At 46.5% G+C, this 18,960-nt stretch overlaps 1 protein-coding gene across 5 annotated transcripts; it reads left to right on the top strand.

Moving 5' to 3' along the window:
* Nucleotides 1-7,509: 7,509 nt before the first annotated feature.
* On the top strand, nt 7,510-18,948 carry SLC22A7 (solute carrier family 22 member 7). 5 transcript variants are annotated; one of them, XM_027838288.1, is made up of 11 exons: nt 7,510-7,587; nt 8,302-8,622; nt 9,689-9,792; nt 10,126-10,280; nt 10,977-11,145; nt 11,536-11,659; nt 13,006-13,115; nt 13,584-13,798; nt 14,500-14,608; nt 17,803-18,009; nt 18,244-18,948. In XM_027838288.1, the coding sequence occupies exons 2-11, from the start codon at nt 8,371-8,373 to the stop codon at nt 18,296-18,298; spliced, it is 1,500 nt and encodes a 499-aa protein (XP_027694089.1). In that variant the 5' UTR covers nt 7,510-7,587; nt 8,302-8,370; the 3' UTR covers nt 18,299-18,948. The 5 variants fall into 5 exon arrangements, 4 of the variants coding, with proteins under 4 accessions (XP_027694089.1, XP_027694091.1, XP_027694090.1 ...); XR_003566989.1 differs by lacking the exons at nt 7,510-7,587; nt 18,244-18,948 and adding an exon at nt 15,900-15,987 and having other exon boundaries at nt 8,130-8,622; nt 17,803-17,891; XM_027838287.1 differs by lacking the exon at nt 7,510-7,587 and having other exon boundaries at nt 8,167-8,622.
* The last annotated feature ends 12 nt before the right edge of the window (nt 18,949-18,960 follow it).

Below are 18,960 nucleotides of genomic sequence, written 5' to 3'. Positions count from 1 at the left end.
TACCATCATCCTGGTTTCTGATTATCATATCATGAATTTCCTTACCATCACCACCTTCAGCCTCCCCATTATAATTGTCATCTCTTCAGTCAGCATCCTCATGACCACCTTCCCATCAAAATCCTCTTGCCACTATCACTATCTTCTCCATTAGCATATCATCATCATTACTGCCCTCATCGTCTTCATAACTATCCCCATCATCTTTCCTATTAGCATTCCCATTCCCAACATCACCATCTGCCCATCCCTGATGTCACTACCACCATCATCATAATCTCCATTTCCTATTCCCATCATCATTCCCATCTCCTGTATCCCATTACCCCTATAATTCTATCTAATCCCTCAACCTCATTAGCATTATTCTTGTGACCGTAAGTATCATCTGCAAGGAAAATGGCATCAATTAAGAAGTGGGATGACCCTGGATGGAATCCATAGTTTCTTTAAAAAAAATTCTTAATCTTTACCAATCAATCACCCCAAAGTTATAGTCCTCTCCTACTGCCAATATTCCTCACCAAGGCTTTTTCCCTTAGCTTGTCAAGTCAGAGGTTGTATTTTTGTCAACAGGATTTCATTAACACTGAAGGGAAAGCCAACCAAATAAAAGCAAACCTATAGACACAAAATTGATGAGTCGTGCAACACAGGAATTTTGTCCTAGATACTATACCCTTTGATGGTGATAATAACTTCTAGTTTCTCAGCCTGTTTTGTGACAGGGCCAGTAGCCATGTTCCTTCCCCCTCTCTTATTCTAAAGCTAGTGAAGTTTCTGTTCCTCCCTACCCATTTCTGCGGTCAGGGCTAATAAGCATCCAAAGTCCTCTATCATAGCAAGTCTGACCCACGCAGAAATGGGGGGAACTCCATGGCTCACATCATCCAATTGAGAACACTCCAAAGAATCTTGCTAGCTTAAAAGACCTATACTACACACTTTATAACTATACAGATATATAATATATATATATATATGTCTATACACACACATACATATAAATACACTGTTCATCACCGAATTAGAATTCAAAAGACCTGAATTCAAACCCCAGCTTTGATGTTTATTTCCTAGTTGAGCTGAGCAAGTCACTTTTAACCTTTCTGGGTCTTAGTTTCCTCACCTGTAAAATGACTGGGGTCTGCTGGGGTTCCCTTGAGATCTGAGGGTTTTTAAAAGGATTTTGCTATGATTTGGGCCTGGGGCTGGGTGGGAAGAAGGTGAAATAAAGCAATATTTCTAGAGAAAAGACTTCTGGCTTCCCTGAGCAACCCAAGAGGTCCTATTGTGGCCCCCTACACTGATTAGAGCACATCTAGAGGCTGACGTTCAGTTCTGAACACCATATTTTTGGAAGGTTATTGACAACCTGAAGGATATCCAGAGGAGGACAATTAAGACAGTGAAGGAACACCATACCACGTGAGAGCTGGCGCTCTAGGGCACGTTACCGGGCTGACACCCTTACCCCCACATCACATTTATGACTATCTTTGTACAAGCCATATCCCCAGGAGTCAAAATGTATGCCTCTGGAGGCTTTTTTAATCTTTGCATCCCTGGTGCTTTGCTCATCTAACCATCCACCTTGATATAGCCATGCCTTCTGGCTGCCTCTTGATCTGATGCTTCTTGATCACCAGACTTCCTGAGACCATGCCCTGAGTTTCTTCATTCACTTGACTTTGGAACCATAGCTGTGAGGCCATGCTCTGCTGACTGAAGAGTCAGCCAGTACAAACACACATGGTCCCACTTGACCCAGCAGACCCCAGACCATGCTTCACATTCCATCAAATTCTGCCATAGCCATCTCCTTGCCATCCACCAGGCTGACCTGTGGGCACCTCCCTCCCCTGCTCATCCCCATTCCCTGCTTCCCACCTCTTTCTCTGGAAACAGTAATTAAAGCAATATTGCCATTGCTTCTGAAAAAGGCTTGTCAATTGACTCCTTCTTGGTGCCTCTTACCATGCCAGTGACTTCCCAAACAAAAACACCCTTCCCGGGCCACTATTCTATCATACCTGTTATTTCACCTACTAGAATGTTAACTCCTTGAGGTCAAGGACTGTCTTGCTTTTGTTTGTGCTTAGCATAGTTCCTGACACATAGTAAGTGCTAAATAAATACTATTCATCCAACTGACCACCCATTCCTTTAAAAACAGATGTTCCAGGGCAACTAGGTGGTACAGTGGATAGAGCTCTGGCCTTAGAGTCAGGAGGACATGAGTTCAAATCCAGTCTCAGACACATGACACTTACTAGCTGTGTGACCCTGGGCAAGTCACTTAACCCGAATTGCCTCACCAAAAAGCAAAAAATAAACAAACAAAACAAAACAAAAAAACAGATGTTATTAAAAGCTGGGGATACAAATACAACCAAAATAGAAAGACAGTCCCTTCCCTCAAGGAGCTTACATTCTAATTGAGGAAGACAAAACATAAAAGGAAGCTTAAAAGGAGTGTGGAGGAGAAGGAGGTACTGGGGAAAGGGCTTATTGTCTAGGGACTGAGGGGTGACTGGTCTGGGGCCCTTCCCCAAAATGGAGGTTCTGGGACAAAACCTCATCAATGGAAGAAAGGGCACACAAGAGTAGTACAACTAGAGCCCAATTAGTGAGAATAATGACTCTCTTGAAATGGCCGAATTATTTGAATTTGCATTGCATATTTCCATTGGGCTGGAACCAATTACCATATTTTACATGATTATAATTTCTAATAGTACAAATTCAAATATCAGCAGATTCATTATTCACACTAATTGAAACCTATATGTACTAGTGGACTTCAATGTCCCTCTCTCAGAGTCAGATAAATAAATAAAAATCTCTTTTTGTTGAGTATTCACAGGTAGTTAACCCTCTAATTTCCTTAGATTGGGGGGGGAGGAAGATTAGAATCTCTTGCAATAAACAATGTGAATATGGGTGTGATGTGCAAGAAAAAAAGCTTAACAATTAGAGCTATACAAAAGTAGAATGGGCTGTAAATAATAATTAAATAAATAATGAGTTCCCAGTCACTGGGGGTCTTCAAATAGAGTCTGGACAGCTACTTGTAGAGGATTTTGTAGAGAGAATTCCAAAGTTTAAAATGTCACAAAACTCTACATACACTCAGACTCAGAGATGTCGCCAATAGGACTATCATTCAAGGTGGCCAAATACAAAGAGGAAGGTACCATATATATAAATTGATTTATAATAACTTTTTTTGTAATTGAGTTCCCTTTGGTTTTCCAAAGTAAGTCTGTAAGCCTACAGAAAGGCAGTGTGTCCCTGTATTAATTATCCAGCAAGAGAGTACTACATGAGTTATTCACCAAATGGAACTTCATTTGAGTTACCAACATAGCAGGCTGTCAGTTTCTCTCAGTAGTGTGTGTGTGTGTGTGTGTGTGTGTGTGTGTGTGTGTGTGTGAGAGAGAGAGAGAGAGAGAGAGATAAACTTTCCTCTGGCCACTAGATAGCTCTTGATCTATAAATGCCTAAGCTTTTCCTCTGACCACGAACCCACACTTCAGTGGAGGTGCTAAGCAGTTTGGGCTAACCCTTAATGACCAGGTCCAAAATCAGTCTAGGAGATTGCTTAAAAGATCAAATCTACTATTTGTAATATGCTCATGAAGCCATATTTTGTCTGGGCTTCCCTCTCTCTGGTCATAGCCTCCTGAATTCACAAGACTCAGGGACTTAGCATATTGTGGTCATATCGTCTATTGTACATAGAATAAAATGGAAAGGAAATAGACCAAATACTCCTATATAGAACTATATGTTTCCAGTCATCTCCTGCTGACCCTTCCAGATCTTTTAATATATGGTCTGGGAGATGCCCTGGCCACACATACCAGCAACTAGTGGTAAAGGAAGAAAGAAATCAGCTGTCAATATCCTATTTCAGGATTTTGGATTAGGAACAAGTAGGAAAGACAGTGAGGAAAATTGGCCTCCCTCATCTTACCAGCCAAGAACTGGCAGTCTTCTCACTTCACGTCATCTCTGGTTGTCTCACTCTCAGGATCTGAACCTCCTCCATGGCATTAACCCCTGGCTGTCTTGTTCTCCAGACATTACGGTTTCAATGTGTCACTGGTCATGTTCTTTGTGGACCTTCATCTGTACCCACTGACCAGCTGCTCACCCTAATCTCTCCAAAAAGTCCAAGTTGGAGGTTAGCAGAAGGAAGAGAGGAAGCCAATCTTGTACACCACAGTATACATATTCCCACTTTTCCTCTCAGAGGACTTCTCCTCTTTTGCAAGGGCGAGTTCACTGAAATCCCTAGTGAAGGGATCCCAGAAGGGCATTCATCCTCTACTGGGCCAGGGTCATCAGAAACTGCTCTGCCAGTCTTCCTTTCTCTCAGTCATCACCCTGGGTCCAGGGGCAAACACTACAAAGAGATAAGAGGGCAAACAGGAGCACATGGTACAGTTGCAAAGAATTGAAAGAGAAGTGGGTGCACATTGATTGGGGGGAATGATAGACTAACAATAAATCATGGCCTATGACTGTAATGGGATATTATGGTGCCTTAAGAAATGATGATTATGAAAACTTCAGAGAAGCTTAGGAAGACTTAGACGAACAAATGCAGTGCAAAATGAATGCAACATAGAGAACAACTTACATGATGACCATAATAATATAAAAAACAATATTTAAAGACTTCAAAACTCTAATCAATACAGTGACCACTGGGGACTCCAGAGGACTAATGGTGAAGCATGTTTTACACTGATAGACTACAGGTGAATGAATGAAAAAGCATTTTTTAAAGTGCTTACTATGTGCCAAGTATTGTGCTAAGTAAATAGAAAAAATGATATAGCCCTTGCTGTCAAGCAGCTCATAATCTAAGTGCAATCCGTGGGATGGATGGCAAGGCCCAGGGGCCATCAGTCTATGGGAACTGGTCAGATGATAATGCCTGGGGTCTGCAGGATATAGAGGCAGGGAAAACAGTAAGGCTAAATGGTCCTCCAACTGACCAGAAGTCATAAAAGTTGGTCATTTTTTTTTTTTTTTAGTGAGGCAATTGGGGTTAAGTGACTTGCCCAGAGTCATACAGGTAGGAAGTATTATGTGTCTGAGGCCAGATTTAAACTCAGGTCCTCCTGACTGCAGGGTCAGTACTCTATCCACTGAGCCACCTAGCTGGCCCGAGTTGGTCATTTTCAATCTCATCCAAGCCTTGTGAACAGTCAAGCAGCCCTGAAGGGTTCTGGGCATCCTGATAGGGGGAGCATGGAGGAAGGAAAGGTGACAGGGTATGTCTAGTGATGGTAGGTCTTCCCCACACTCTGCCTTGGATGGGTTCTAGGATCTGGGGCCCATGGCCAGGGGAGTAGGGGTGGGGTGGGAAGCAAGGAGGGGAGAACCTTCCCAGTGGGCAGTATGGCTTCCCATCGCTCAGTTGTCCTGGATGGATTCTAGGATCAAAGAGAGTAGGGGGAATTGGTGAAGGTGTGAGACCAGGGATCCTGAGACCAATACTGATAGATGCAGAATGAGACATATATTACCGGAGAAGATCAATGTGAAAATTTGTTTTTCCTTGACTCTCCTTATTTGTTACAAGGCAGGGTTCTGTGGTGGAATGGGAACTGAGGAACTGGGGACAATGGAAGAGCAGAAAGCTGGTTGGGAGACATGGTGGATAGTCATTTTGAAGAAAGAAAAAAGGAAAGAAAGAAAGGAAGAAAGAAAGAGGAAGGAAGAAAGAAAAGAAAGGAAGGAAAGAAGTAAAGAAAGAAGAAAATGAAGAAAGAGAAGGAAAGAACAAAAATGAAGGAAGAAAAGAAGAGAGCATCAATAAAACTTTTTTAAAAAAAATTAAAGAATTGAGGTATAGGTTAGATCAGATACCCACTGAGATCATTTTGGAATGTGTGACATCATCTCCTTGAGCCTCAGCTTCCTTAAATGTAAAATGAAGGTTGAACGAGATCTAAAGTCTCTTCCTGTTCTAAATCCCATGATCTTATGATGTTATAGTCACCTTGGGTCCGATTAGTCCTGGGGACCCATTGTCTGGCTTCAAGAATAGTAAACTATAATAAGCTCCTTAGGGGCTTTTTTTTTTTTTTTTCATTTTCTTTTGGCAGCTAGATGGTATAGTGGATGAAGCATTGAATCTAGAGTCAGGAAGACCTGAATTCAAATCCAGCCTCAGATACTTATTAGCTGTGTGACACTGGGCAGTCACTTAACCTTTCTTAGCCTCAGCTTCCTCATGTGCCTCATGAGTTCCTCAACAACAGCACCTACCTCATGGGATTGTTGTGAAGACAAAATGAGATAATACTTGTGTCATGTTTTGTAAATGCTGTTCTTCTTGTTGTTCAGTTGTGTCTGATTCTATCTCTACAAAAGTACTGGAGTAGTTTGCCATCTCTTTCTCTGGTGAGTCCCCATTTTCTGTGCTCTATCCACTACCATCAAGCTATCCCTATATAAATGTTAGCTATCATTATTATTCCATATCAGTATCCCCAGGGACTAGGTGCTTTGTATGTAGTAGGCACTTAATAAATGGTGGTTGAATTGAATTGAGAACAACCATAACTTTCTGCACTGACAGGCAGTGATAATTTGTATTTATTTTTCATGTTCAAAGCTCTGGCCCTTCCACTGGGTCCAGGGAGGAAGCTGGCACTTCCATGAACATTATGCCACCATATTACTGAGGCTGTCCATTCAGAGTCATCAACTGGTTATGATGATATATTAATTATTCTACTAACAGTTCATAGCACTTCACTGTTTACAAAGAGTCTTGCTGGCAACATTCTTGCAGGGAGGCATGATTATTCTTATTTGGGGATGGAGAAACTATCAGAGTTTACCCAGTATCACACAACCAGTAAGCTGCCAAGTTGAGCCTCAGACCCCGGGTTGGCACCTCCAGGCAGAGAATGGGACCTGAGGAAAGACTGAAAGGAAGAGGGGTGGCTAAAAGGAGCTAGGGAGACTAGGAGGAAAGAGAGCTGAGCTGAAGGCCAGGAGTGGATAAGGAGTCCTGGGGTTGAAGGGACTGGGGCCAGAAATAAATTCCTGGGAATGATGGGGGCAGAGGAAGCAGAGGAATGAGGATACTGGAAGACAAAGCTTTGAAGTATAATAGAAAGGCTCTTGCTAGAATGTGCTAGGACCTTGGCCCAGGATCACTGAGACAAAACGATGCCCACAGGGAGTCAACCTTGGGACCAGGGTCAGTGGCCCTGGGTCTGGGCTTCTAGACACTGCGAATGCCATTGGCCCTGAAACCCTTCTGTCTCCTGTCACTTTAAAGACATCCAGGTAACTTCAGGGAACCAAAGACAAAGGGCATACTGCACAGATTGGCATGATGCCCAGGATCTCCCCACCTTTGCCCTAGCCTGAACCTACTGCATGAGTTCACTTATTCAGGCTGGGAAAGTAGAGCCTTTGAGCTCTACTATGGGGCATGATGGGGAGGAAGCTGAGACATTGGGATATGGGCAGCCAGTGACACTGAGGGGGAGAACCGGCGCTAGGGGAACCTGGAGGAGGGTTGAACATTGGGAGAGAGGGAAACTCTAAAGGGTAGGAATGAACAGTTTCATTTTTGCCTTTTTGTCCCCAGAGACTTGCATGGTACAAGACACAGCAGGTGCTTAAAAAGTGTTTGTTGAATGTAGCAAAGGCTACACCAGTGTTGGGGTAAAGGGTTAGCCAGGCCCTGGGAAAAAGAGTGTCAAATGGGGATGGTCTAAGTCTTAACTCTTAGCATTAGCACCTTCTTGTCCACTCCCTTTGACCAGCTCATACCATGATGATAACCAAGAGTTTATTATCATTGTACACTGAGTATTTTCTGGACCTCTAAGTCTTGGGGGAGAGACAAAAGGCCATCTCAGTGTCCCTTCTCAGGTCTGACCTCCCCTCTGCTCTCCCTCCTCTTTTCCCCAATGACCCCTCCTGAATAATGTCTCTTGCCAATGTATTGATACTGGGCTAAATAGGTGAGTAACAACCCTGATATGGGTTCTTGGGGGGGGGGGGGTGAGAGTAAGGACATAGATGGCCCTCAGCCTGCCTATATATCCACCCAAGCAGCTTCTCTCTACCTTAGCCTAGCCCAGCCCCCAGAGTGGGCGGGTTCTCAACTCACCCAGGTTGCTGACTCTTAGATTTCTCCCAGAGTCCATGAAGTGGATTTAACAAGTAGGTGCCTGACAGCCAGGGACCCATGTCCAGGTGAGAGACATGGCCTTTGAGGAGATCCTGAAGGAGGTGGGTGGCTTTGGCCCCTTCCAGATTCGAAATCTGTTGCTGTTGGCACTGCCCAGGATTCTGCTGCCTCTGAACTTCCTCTTGCCAATTTTCATGGCTGCAGTGCCCATCCACCATTGTACCCTGCCAGCCCAAGACCTTCTCAACAACCTCACCCAAGAGACAGCTTGGCTGGAAGCCTACTTGCCCCGGGAGCTTGATGGTAGCCTCAGCTCCTGCTACCGATATCTCTACCCACACTCACTCTCCAACGCTAGCCAAGGGGCAGGGGAGGACCAAATTGTGCCATGTCCTGAAGGCTGGGAATATGACCAATCACAGTTCTACTCCACTATTGCTACCCAGGTAAGATTCACTGTCTCCTGTCATACTTGGACATCAGGCTGAGAAGGATTTCTTAGAATACAGGATCTCTCAGGTCCCACCAATGCTAAGAGTCTATGGATACTTGAGAAGGGTAGAAGGGAAGAGTGACTCATATCAGTCCAAATGCGTGGAAACTTTAAGAATGAAAAGGATACCCTATTCCCCTACTTACATATTCCCAGGAAAGAGGCAAGGGACCAGATCCAGAGCTGGAAGGGACTCATTCCTTCATTTTACAAAGGAAGCTACTGAGCTCCAGAGAAGTCAACTAATGACCAAGGTCACATAGGTAGTAAGTAGTAAAGCCAATATTTGAACCTGGGACTTCTGGTTCCAGACCCGGTGTTCATTCCACTACCATATGCAACACAAGGAGAGGGAAAGATGGCAGGAGCTAAGGACATAGGAAATACTCTTGAATGTGTGAGCAAGAGTACAGTGGGATGGAAAGAGTAAGACATTAGGAATAAGGGATCTAAGGTCTAGTCTCACTAGCTTTGTGACTTTGGGTAAATCATTTACCCTCTCTGAGCCTCAGTTTCCCTCATTTGTCAAAGGAGGTCCCGCTAAGGACTCTGCCAACTCTGAAATCCTGTTAGGGTAGGGATTATGTCCTTTTAAAAAAGTCTTTAGTAGTCCCAGCCCCTAGCCCACTTCTTTACATAAAACAGTAGAATAATAAATGTTTGTTGATTATCAAATCAAGAACAATGTAATAGACTTATCCCCAATCCTTGATCTGGGATAAAAGTAGGAGGTGGATTATATGATCTTGGTGGGAAATAGAAAGAAAAGCTGGTTCAGGCCATGTCTTTCTACCTCCCTGTGGGATAAAGGCACGAGTGGGAGGGGAGAGCATACTCCTTGGAGGCAGGGTGGTGGATGATGGACTCCAGAGAGTGGGAGGCTCCAGGGCAGCCCGAGCCACAGTCCTGTGTCCTCTATGGATGCCAGCATAAGTTGTCTAGGACAGTGGCCAAGGCAGACAGCAGGCAAGATGCAAGTCTCTGCCTAGGGACGCCCTACAACCCCTGCCTCAATCTAGTGGGACCTAGTGTGCGAGCGAAAGGGACTGAATCGCGCCATCTCCACCCTCTTCTTCATTGGTGTGCTCGTGGGGGCCGTGATCTTTGGATACTTGTCTGACAGGTACAGGGGTGCAGAGGGCCTGGGGTGAATAACCAGGGAAGTCAACTGGGCTCTGCAACCTAACCTGCACCTTCTGGGTCCATCTTGGCCAGACCCAGGCCCCTGGTGCCATGCTGTGATCTCTTTCTGCTTAGGATGTGCCCTCCCACTGCCCCACCCCCCCATGCCAGTATAGTCCCACAGCCTAAGGACACACCCCTTCATCCCCTGGCTAGAAGTATGTTTTGGGTTCCATGACTTATTTCCCAGGCAGAAGTCTCCATTCAAGGGAGGAGGGAGCATTGCCTTCTTGATCCCTTGGAAGGCCTGATTCCTGTATGACTCTGATGCCAGGTTTGGGAGACGCCCACTGCTCTTGGTAACCTACGTGAGCACGCTAGCCCTGGGCCTGGTCTCCGCCTTTTCTGTCAGCTACATCATGTTTGTCATCACTCGCAGCCTCACAGGTGTTGCCATAGCAGGCTTCACTATAATTGTCTTGCCCCTAGGTAAGAGCCTGCCTGGGGGTGGAGGGCTCCAGGGCACACAGGGAGGAGGGACGGAGTGAGAGGTAGCATGTTCCCTGCCCTGGTGTGGGCAAAGGGATGGAAAGGGTCTGATTAGATGACTGGACCATGGCCTGGGGTCCTAGTGGAACCAGGATTTCTGTAGGAATTGAAGATTTCTTTGGGAGGGGGAGGATCAGGTTGGGAGGACGGGAAGTTTCTGAGGGCCAAGTAATTACAAACTCAGGTCTTTCATCTGTATTTCTTTTTCTTTATCTTTGTCTCTCTCTTTTTCTATTTCTTCTTGTCTGTCCCTGTCTCTGTCCCTATGTTGTCTGTCTCTCTCTCCCTATCTCTGTCCCTCTTTCTGTGTCCTTTGTTCTCTCCCTGTCTCTGTCTCCTTCCCTTTTTTTCTGCATCCTTGGTATCTGGACCTCTGTGCCTCTGTCTTTCTATCTGTCTCTGCCTCTCTGTCCCTGTCCCTCTTTCTACATCCTTCGCTCCTCTCTCTCTCTCTCTCTGTCTCTCTGTGTGTGTCTCTGTCTGTGTCTCTGTCTCTGTGTGTGTGTCTCTGTCTCTGTGTGTGTCTCTCTGTGTCTCTCTGTCTGTCTCTGTCTCTCTCTGTCTGTCTCTCTCTCTCGCTTGCTCTCTCGTTGTCTCTGTCTCCCCCCATACCCTGCACACCTTCCTGCAACCCAGAATTAGAGTGGTTAGATGTTGAACATCGCACTGTGGCCGGCGTGCTCAGCAGCACCTTCTGGTCTGGGGGGGTGATGCTGTTGGCGTTGGTTGGCTACCTGATCCGAGACTGGCGCTGGCTGCTGCTGGCTGTGACCCTGCCCTGCGCCCTGGGCATCCTCAGCCTCTGGTGAGATGAGTGCACGGCTATGGGGCATTGAGAACTGAGGAAATGGGGGGAGGGGAGAGCCATATAGCCCACTGTGTTCCAAAGCAGGACACTCACGTGGGTGATCCGCTGGGTGGTTTGAACCATCTCTCCCTCACTCTTCCATTCTCTTAGAAGATGGTACCTGCACACCTTGGCATTAAGAGTGGGTTTCAAAAAAAAAAGAATGAGTTTCCCTAGACTCTTAGTTTTCAGTCCTGGGATCCCATCCTTACATAAAGGCTAAGGCCCAGAGACTAGTTTGATTTGGGGTACCCCTGTTCCCCACCCCATCCCTCTGGTCTGCCCCTCTCACTATCACGGGCTCCTCTCTGTTTGGAGTAGTCCACCCTCTGCCTCCTGCCCCCCCAGGTGGGTGCCTGAGTCTGCGCGATGGCTTCTGACCCAGGGTAGGATAAAGGAAGCCCAACATTATCTCCTCCAATGTGCAGCGCTCAATGGCCGGCCCCAAGCTAGGGAAAAACTAAGCATTGAGGTAAGGTGGAGCTGGGGGGGACAGTCTTGGTCATGGTCTACACCACCTTCACACACACCCCTTGGCCCTTTAGAAATGGAGGGAAGTCCAATAGACTCGGGGAGCGGGGGCATAAGCATCAGACTCTCCTATGACTACCATTCACCTTTCATTTGGATCCTTCATGAACACTGTGTCCCCCAGCCCCCACATCCATAGACACACAGGCGGGTAGTGGAAAGAGCTAGGCGACACGGGTTAAGTAATCTAATGGTTACTGATTATGTGACCTTAGACTGATTATGTAACCTTACTTCCCTTCCCTGGACCTCAGTCCATCCCAACCCCACCCCCAATCCTCCTAAAATGAAGGTACTGGATATTAGGGAAGCAGAGTGTGAGGCAGAGAGGTTTCAAAACTGGAAGATTAGTGGTACCATTAACAAGACATGGGGAAGTTAAGAGGAAGACAGTTTTGGGGGGAAAGATATTGGGCTGAGTTTTGGACTCCTTGAGTTTGAGGTGGTGTTGGGAGGGTGGTTCAAGGAAGAGATGGATTTAGAGGAGACAGAGGTCTTGGGTCTAGCCGGCCCTGCCATCTACTTGTTGTTCAGTCATGATTTGACTCTTGGCAACCCCATTTGGGGTTTTCTTGGCAAAGATGCTAGAGTGGTTTGCCATTTCCTTCTCCAGCTTATTTTGCAGATGAGGAAACTGAGGCAAGCAGGGTTAAGTGACTTGTCCAGGAACTCATAGCTAATAAGTGACTGAGGCTAGATGTGAACTCAGGTCTTCCTGACTCCAGGCCCAGCACTCTATCCACTGTGCCACCCAGCTGCCCCCTTGCCATCTACTGCGTGGTGGTATGACCTTGCCCAAGTCACTTCCCTTTCTGAGAAGAGGAAACCTCAGTTCTTCCTTTCTCTGTGTCAAGCATTTATGAAATGCTTTCTATTTGCCAGGCAATGTCCTAGACACCAGGGAAACAAAGAAAGTATAAAAACAACAAAATGGGAAAAGACAAACAAATTTGTAAAATTAGTGAGTTGTGTGGCATGGCCCCTGAGGCAGCTCTCAGCTCTTCCATTCCAGGATTTTGATTCTGTACGTCCCCAAATTCCCACAGCCTCCCTGATGATTCTCCTGGGTAAAGTGGGGGCCATCGCCGGTGATCTTGACCTATGTCTGGCCACTAGACTCTGGTGACCCTGGAGGAGAGAGTGGGGCTGGTGACTCTGCACAGCTCTGCCTCAGTTAAATCCAATTCACTTGCAAGTCAAGACATCACCCTCCTGATGTCATTGGTCCTCTTTGAGAATGAAGGACGAACAACAACAATCTGGATAAATCCCTTTCCCTAATCCCAGGCCCTGAGTCTGGTGGCTGAAAGGGAAAAGGTGGTTAGAAGGCCTTCTTACCTGGACTTGTTCCGGACACCCCGGCTCCGGCACATCTCCCTGTGTTGCATGGTGGTGTGGTGAGAACTGGGGCCCCAACCCGAAGGGGGTATGGCTGGGCTGGACCCCCCTGCCTGGGTTCTCTGAAGGAAAAGGGTCTATCTTAAAATGACTGGTTCTAGAAAAGTCCAGCCTGAGAGAGGGTGGGACTAGGGAGGACCCAGAACCAGCCCAGTTCCAGGGCCCGGGGTAGTAGAAAGGTCTTGTTGGTGGGGAGGGTGTAAATTGGTGAAGGAGGAGTGAAGAAGCAGAGGTCCCAGGGGAAGATTACAAAGAGGGGTACAGAGCGGATTGTGTGACGGGGTGCCTGAAAGGAAGACTGGAGGATGAGGGAGTCAGCAGGGCAGTGAGGTCTGAAGGAAGGAGGCATCTGAGAGGTAGGTGTCAGGGAGGATCTGGGGAGGGGAAGGAGAAAAGAGGGGAATCTGGGGGGAGTGTGTGAGCCAGGGATTACAGTGTCGCAGACCCTCCTCCTCCCATCATCACAGGTTTGGGGTGAACTTCTCATACTATGGCCTGAGCCTGGACCTGTCAGAGCTCGGGCTGAACATGTACCAGACACAGCTGCTGTTTGGGGCAGTGGAGGTGCCCTTCAAGATGATTGTCTACCTGTCAGTACGCTACGCAGGGCGCCGCTTCACTCAGGTGGGGGCCCTGCTGGGCACTGCCCTCACTGTGGGCGCTAATCTGCTACTGCCCTCCGGTGAGTCCCCAGGAATTCTTCCTTAGACCCACTGCACTGCCAGATTCCAGACCCCCCCTGGAGTGAGCCCTATACTCTCTCTGAGATAATATTTGTAAAGGGCTTAGTGTAGTGCCTGGCGTATAGCAGGTGCTTGATAAATAATTGTTTCCTTTGTCCCACCTTCCCTTCCTCCCTTCCTCCTTCCGTCCCTTTCTTCTTTCCTTTCTTCCTTCTTTCATTTCTTCCTCCCTTCCTCCCTCCTTTCCTCACACCCACCTTCCCTCTCTCCTTCCCTGATTTTCCTTTTCCCTCTTCCCTCCCTTGGAGGCTAAATTTTCTGCTCTTGTCGGGGATCTTTGATGCACTAGAAAAGAGTCCTGGACTAGGAGTGAAGACCTCTAGGTTCTAGTTCTGCCTTGACTACCATCTGATTCTTTGACCTTGGGCAAGTCATTTCTCCCAGTCCAGCCCTTAGTTCCCTCATCTGTAAAATGGGCCTGGGCTAGACGATCTCCAAACTTCTTTTAAGGTCTAAATCCTACGCTTGTAGCTGTGATCCTTCTAACTTTTCAAAATTCTATGGCTCTATGATTCTGAAAAGCCTCACTCTCCTTGTGAGATGCCTGCTACCTGCATCCCTCCCCGACTTCTCCCCTCCTTGACAAGCAACCCAGAGAAGGTCCCCAGTCACTCCCCAGCATTCTTCCCCCCCCCCCCAGGGTTGGTGGCATGGAGATTAGTCCTGAAAGTGACTGGAAAAGGCTTTTCAGAAGCATCCTTCACCACTGCCTACCTGTTCACATCAGAGCTGTACCCCACTGTACTAAGGTGAGTCTGGGACTTTACCACCAATCTTCACCTCTTCTCATTTCAGTCCTGTGCCCCAGCAGAGCTTCACCTAGGAACACCTCTCCATATTCTACCCTACTTCTCCACCCTCTGAGATCTCTCTCTTTCTGTCTCTGTCTCTCCTCTCTGTCTCTATCTCTCCCCCCACTTCTCTCTTCTCTCTCTGTCTCTTCTCTCTTTTCCTCTTTCTCTCTCGTGCACACATTTACACACACACACACACACACACACACACAAACACACACACCACTCTATCTAGACTTTGCTGCCCAGGGCCATACCCAGCAGGTGGTATGCCCAGCAAACATCAGAACTGGTCTAAGTACCTGGAAGGAAACAAGCCTCTGTTGTTAGGTCTGTCTCTGTTTAGAAGAGTATGGAAATCTAGGCTCTTCCTCCCCACTGTGCCTACTATATGACCTTGAGCCTCATCTATAAAATGCAGTTAAATTGAATTGAAATCAATTGAATTGAACAAACATCTGTGAGGCTTAAATGGGTAAGATCTACAAAGCACTTTGTAATTGGGAAGGACTACACTGGAGGGTTTGCCAGAGAAGGATCAGGGTAAAGGGGAAATATTGAACCTCAAGAAATGACTTTGGAAGAGGATAGCTCTCTTCAAGCATTTAAAATATTGTTAAGAGGATAGAGCACTAGTCTTGGAGTCAGCAGGACCCGAGTTCAAATCTAGCCTCAGACATTTATTAGTTGTGTGATCTTAGGCAAGTCACTTAACCCCTCCACTCCACCAAAAAAAAAAAACAAACAAACCACCCCCCCCAAACCACCAGAACAAACAAACAAAAAACACAACACTATAAGAGAATAGGGATTAGAGTTGTTCTGCTAGGTCCCAGAGATTGCGATTAGAATTAATAGGTGTTGGATAGAGCACCAACCCTGGAGTCAGGAGGACCTGAGTTCCAATGTGGCCTCAGATGCTTGACATTTACTAGCTGTGTGACCCTGGGCAAATCACTTAACCCCAATTGCTTTGCAAAAAGAAAAAAAAAGAATTAATAGATAAAGGTTCAAAGAGGCAGATTTACGCTCAATTTAAGGAAAAATTTCCTAACAATTGGAGCTATCCAGAAGTGGACTGGACCAGCAAGGGGCAGGAAGGGGCAGAGTAGTCTTACCCTCACTGGAACTCTGTACAAGGTGTCCCAAAAGGCTTAGTGAGTTGATAAGCTTAAAACGACATTAATACTTTTGGGACATCCCATATGTGAAGGCTAGAGTTGTCATAGATGGAATTTCTTCCCAGCTTTAAATTGGCGTGGAGTTGACTGGATCATTCCTGAAGTACTTTCCAACTCTGGGATTCTGGGACATAAAGAGCAGCTACTGATGTGGTTTGTTCATTACCTATTGGGCACTTGGATAGTAGGCTCTGCCTGCCTCTCAGGGTCATGGGAGCAGACTGAGAACACAGGACCATGAATGGGGTCAGACCTCCCTGCTTCAGCAGTGAGCCAGGAGGATGCTGGGTGCAAGCAGGGGTTAGCTAGCTCCTAGCTGATACTAAAAAGACATGACATTCAAATACCAAGCATCAACGCACCCCCTCCCTACCTTTACTCCATTTTTTAATAATATATTTTATTTCTTCCCCAATTACATGTTAAAACAATCTTTAAACTTTTTTTTAAATTTTGAGTTCCAAATTCTATCCCTCTCTCCCTGAGAATGTAAGCAATCAGATATAGGTTATACAGGTGCCTTACTTCGCTTTTAAAAATAGGTGGGGGAGCAGCTAGGTGGTGTAGTGGATAGAGCACTGGCCCTGGAGTCAGGAAGACCTGAGTTCAAATCTGGCCTCAGTCACTTAACACTTACTAGCTGTATGACCCTGGGCAAGTCACTTAAGCCCATTGCCTAGCCAACAAACAACCAACAACAACCAAAAAAAAAAAAAATAGGTGGGAGTCTTTCCTCTTCTTGAAAATGATTGTCCTTTTAAGACCTCTATTCCTATTCAGAGCCATCCTGGTATTCATTTTAATCTGACCTTGTCTGTTTATAGGCAGGTAGGTGGTGCAGTAGGTAGAGCACAGGCCCTGGAGACAGGAAGACCTGAGTTCAAATCTGACCACAGATACTTACTAGTTGTGTGACCCTGGGCAAGTCACGTAACCTTGTTTGCCTCAGTTTACTCATCTGTAAAATGAGCCAGAGAAGAAAATGGCAAACCATTCCAGTATCTTTGCCAAGGAAGCCCCAAATGGGGTAACGAAGTGTTGGACATGAATAAAACAACTCAGCAACAATAAAACAACTGACCAACACCACCAACAACCTGTGTATGGGTGTTAGGAGAAGAGGGGAGGTAAAAAACCTTATCCAGCACAAAGCTTTGGTCTTGAGGCTCAAATGACATGAGTAAGGGAATTTCCTCTATATTTTATATATAGTCTCAGAAAGTTGCCCATGGCTAAGAGAGGTGTGAAAGAGGATTTGTCCACAGTCACCATAACTACTAAATATCAGAGGCATGATTTGAACCTAGGTCTTCCTGATTGCCAAACCCTGTGTTCTACCTATGACATTGTCTCTGAAATAAGATATTGAATGAGAAAATGCTTTGGAGAGTGGCTTGATGGAAAGAGCTCTGAATTTGCAGTCTGAAGACCTAGGTTCTAATCTTGACTCTGACTAGTCATATATTTCCCTCTCTGGGCCTGAGGTTCCTGACCTCAAAAATGAGGGGGCTTGGACTAAATGATCCCTTTCAATTCCTACCAGTGTGAGAGATATGGAAGAGGACTAGGATGAGATGCTAGATTTGGAGTGGTTTAAATCTGACCTCTGCCACTTCTTAGCTATGTGACCTTGGGTATATCTCTTAAAAATCTCTTTGAGCCTCAGTTTCCCCATCTGTAAAATAGGGATTATATATATATATTCTCATTACCCAGGGTGGTGGTGGTAAGGATCACTTATATGTGTCATCCTCTCTCTGAGACTCAGTTTCACCATTTGCCAAGGACTAGATGATCTCTTATAGCTCTTTATCCTGTTGAACCTCTGTAATTGGTGAAGAAGGTCCTGCAGTTTATCATTTGATCCATGATAAAGTGGGCAGGTTGTCCATCAGTTGGTCAGAGGTGGGTGGTTTGAGGCTCACCACCTCCCTCTGAATCCTCTGTTTTCCTGCTTCCCTGGCACAGACAGACAGGCTTGGGACTGACATCTCTGGTGGGCCGGTTTGGGGGCTCCCTTGCACCACTGGCCACCTTGCTGGAAGGGATATGGCCCCCACTGCCCAAGGTCACCTATAGTGGGATTGCCCTTTTGGCTTCGGCCACTGCCCTCCTGCTGCCAGAAACACGCAATGCAAAGCTTCCTGAGACCATCCAGGATGTGGAGAAAAAGAGGTATATTGTCCGGATTTGGGTTGAGGGGATTAGGGATGCAGTGAACCCTGAGACTTTGATGAGGAGCTTTTATGGATCCCTACATCCTCACTTTCAAAGGAATACCCCCACTCTGCTCCAGACTGGGCCAGCGAGAGAGAAAGAAGAAGGCTGAGGGAGTGCAGGGAGGAGGGCCCAGATGAGGGCAGGGACAATGCGTTGCCCACCTCTACTGTATGGCTTACTCTTCCTCAGGACCTTGTCAGACCTCCAAGAAGCGGGGATATCCATGAAGGCACTACAAGATTAGGACGGAAAGCATCACAGTATTGGGCAAAGAGCAGCAGATACGGGACCAAGAATCCCGTCTCCGCTAACTGCTATGAGAAATGGCTTCAGTTTCCTCATCTGTAAAATAAGGGGACTACATTAACTCTCCAAGGTCGCTTCCAGCTCTGAATCCTACGATGCTACAAAATGAGCAATGATACCATCTCTTTCCAGCGAGGAGTGATGGCCTGACAGACCCCACCCCCACCCCAGGATGGGCAGAACTGCAGCCACAACGCATCAGGCTACCCTAACACCCTTGAAGAGTTGGGACAGACTTAAGAACAGCCTAGCCCTAGCCCCTTGACATCCCCAAGAGCCTCTGCTTAAATACCTCTAGTAATGGGGCTGCCCACAGGGCATCTCCCTGATGCCTATTTGGGGTGTGTGGATAAAAGGGCTCCCCTTCTCCATTCGGGGGACATGGCTACTGGGCAGGACTTGGGGGAAAGAAGGTTGGATCAGGAGTCAAGAAAACCTGGTCCTAGTCCCAGTTCTGTTATGTAGTCCGGTGGACCTGTTTCCTCCCTCACTTGTAGAATGGGATAATACCACCTGCCCAGCCTACCTCACAGGGCTGTTGTGAGGATCAGAAAAAAGAATACATATCAAGTTCTTTGGAAAGTGTAAGGCCCTTGTATT

Source organism: Vombatus ursinus, unplaced genomic scaffold, assembly GCF_900497805.2.
Source record: "Vombatus ursinus unplaced genomic scaffold, bare-nosed wombat genome assembly UNPS02014826.1, whole genome shotgun sequence".
Classification (NCBI taxonomy): Eukaryota; Metazoa; Chordata; class Mammalia; order Diprotodontia; family Vombatidae; genus Vombatus; species Vombatus ursinus.
Note: the sequence above shows the minus strand (reverse complement) of the source record. Positions and strands in the feature narration are given on the sequence as shown.

Excerpts from the sequence above, each read along its gene's own strand:
- SLC22A7 (XM_027838287.1), top strand. The coding sequence starts at position 8,251 with ATGGCCTTTGAGGAGATCCTGAAGGAGGTGGGTGGCTTTGGCCCCTTC. Across the intron at positions 13,799-14,499 it reads TAATCTGCTACTGCCCTCCG|GGTTGGTGGCATGGAGATTA; the intron begins GTGAGTCCCCAG and ends CCCCCCCCCCAG. Across the intron at positions 14,609-17,802 it reads CTGTACCCCACTGTACTAAG|ACAGACAGGCTTGGGACTGA; the intron begins GTGAGTCTGGGA and ends TCCCTGGCACAG.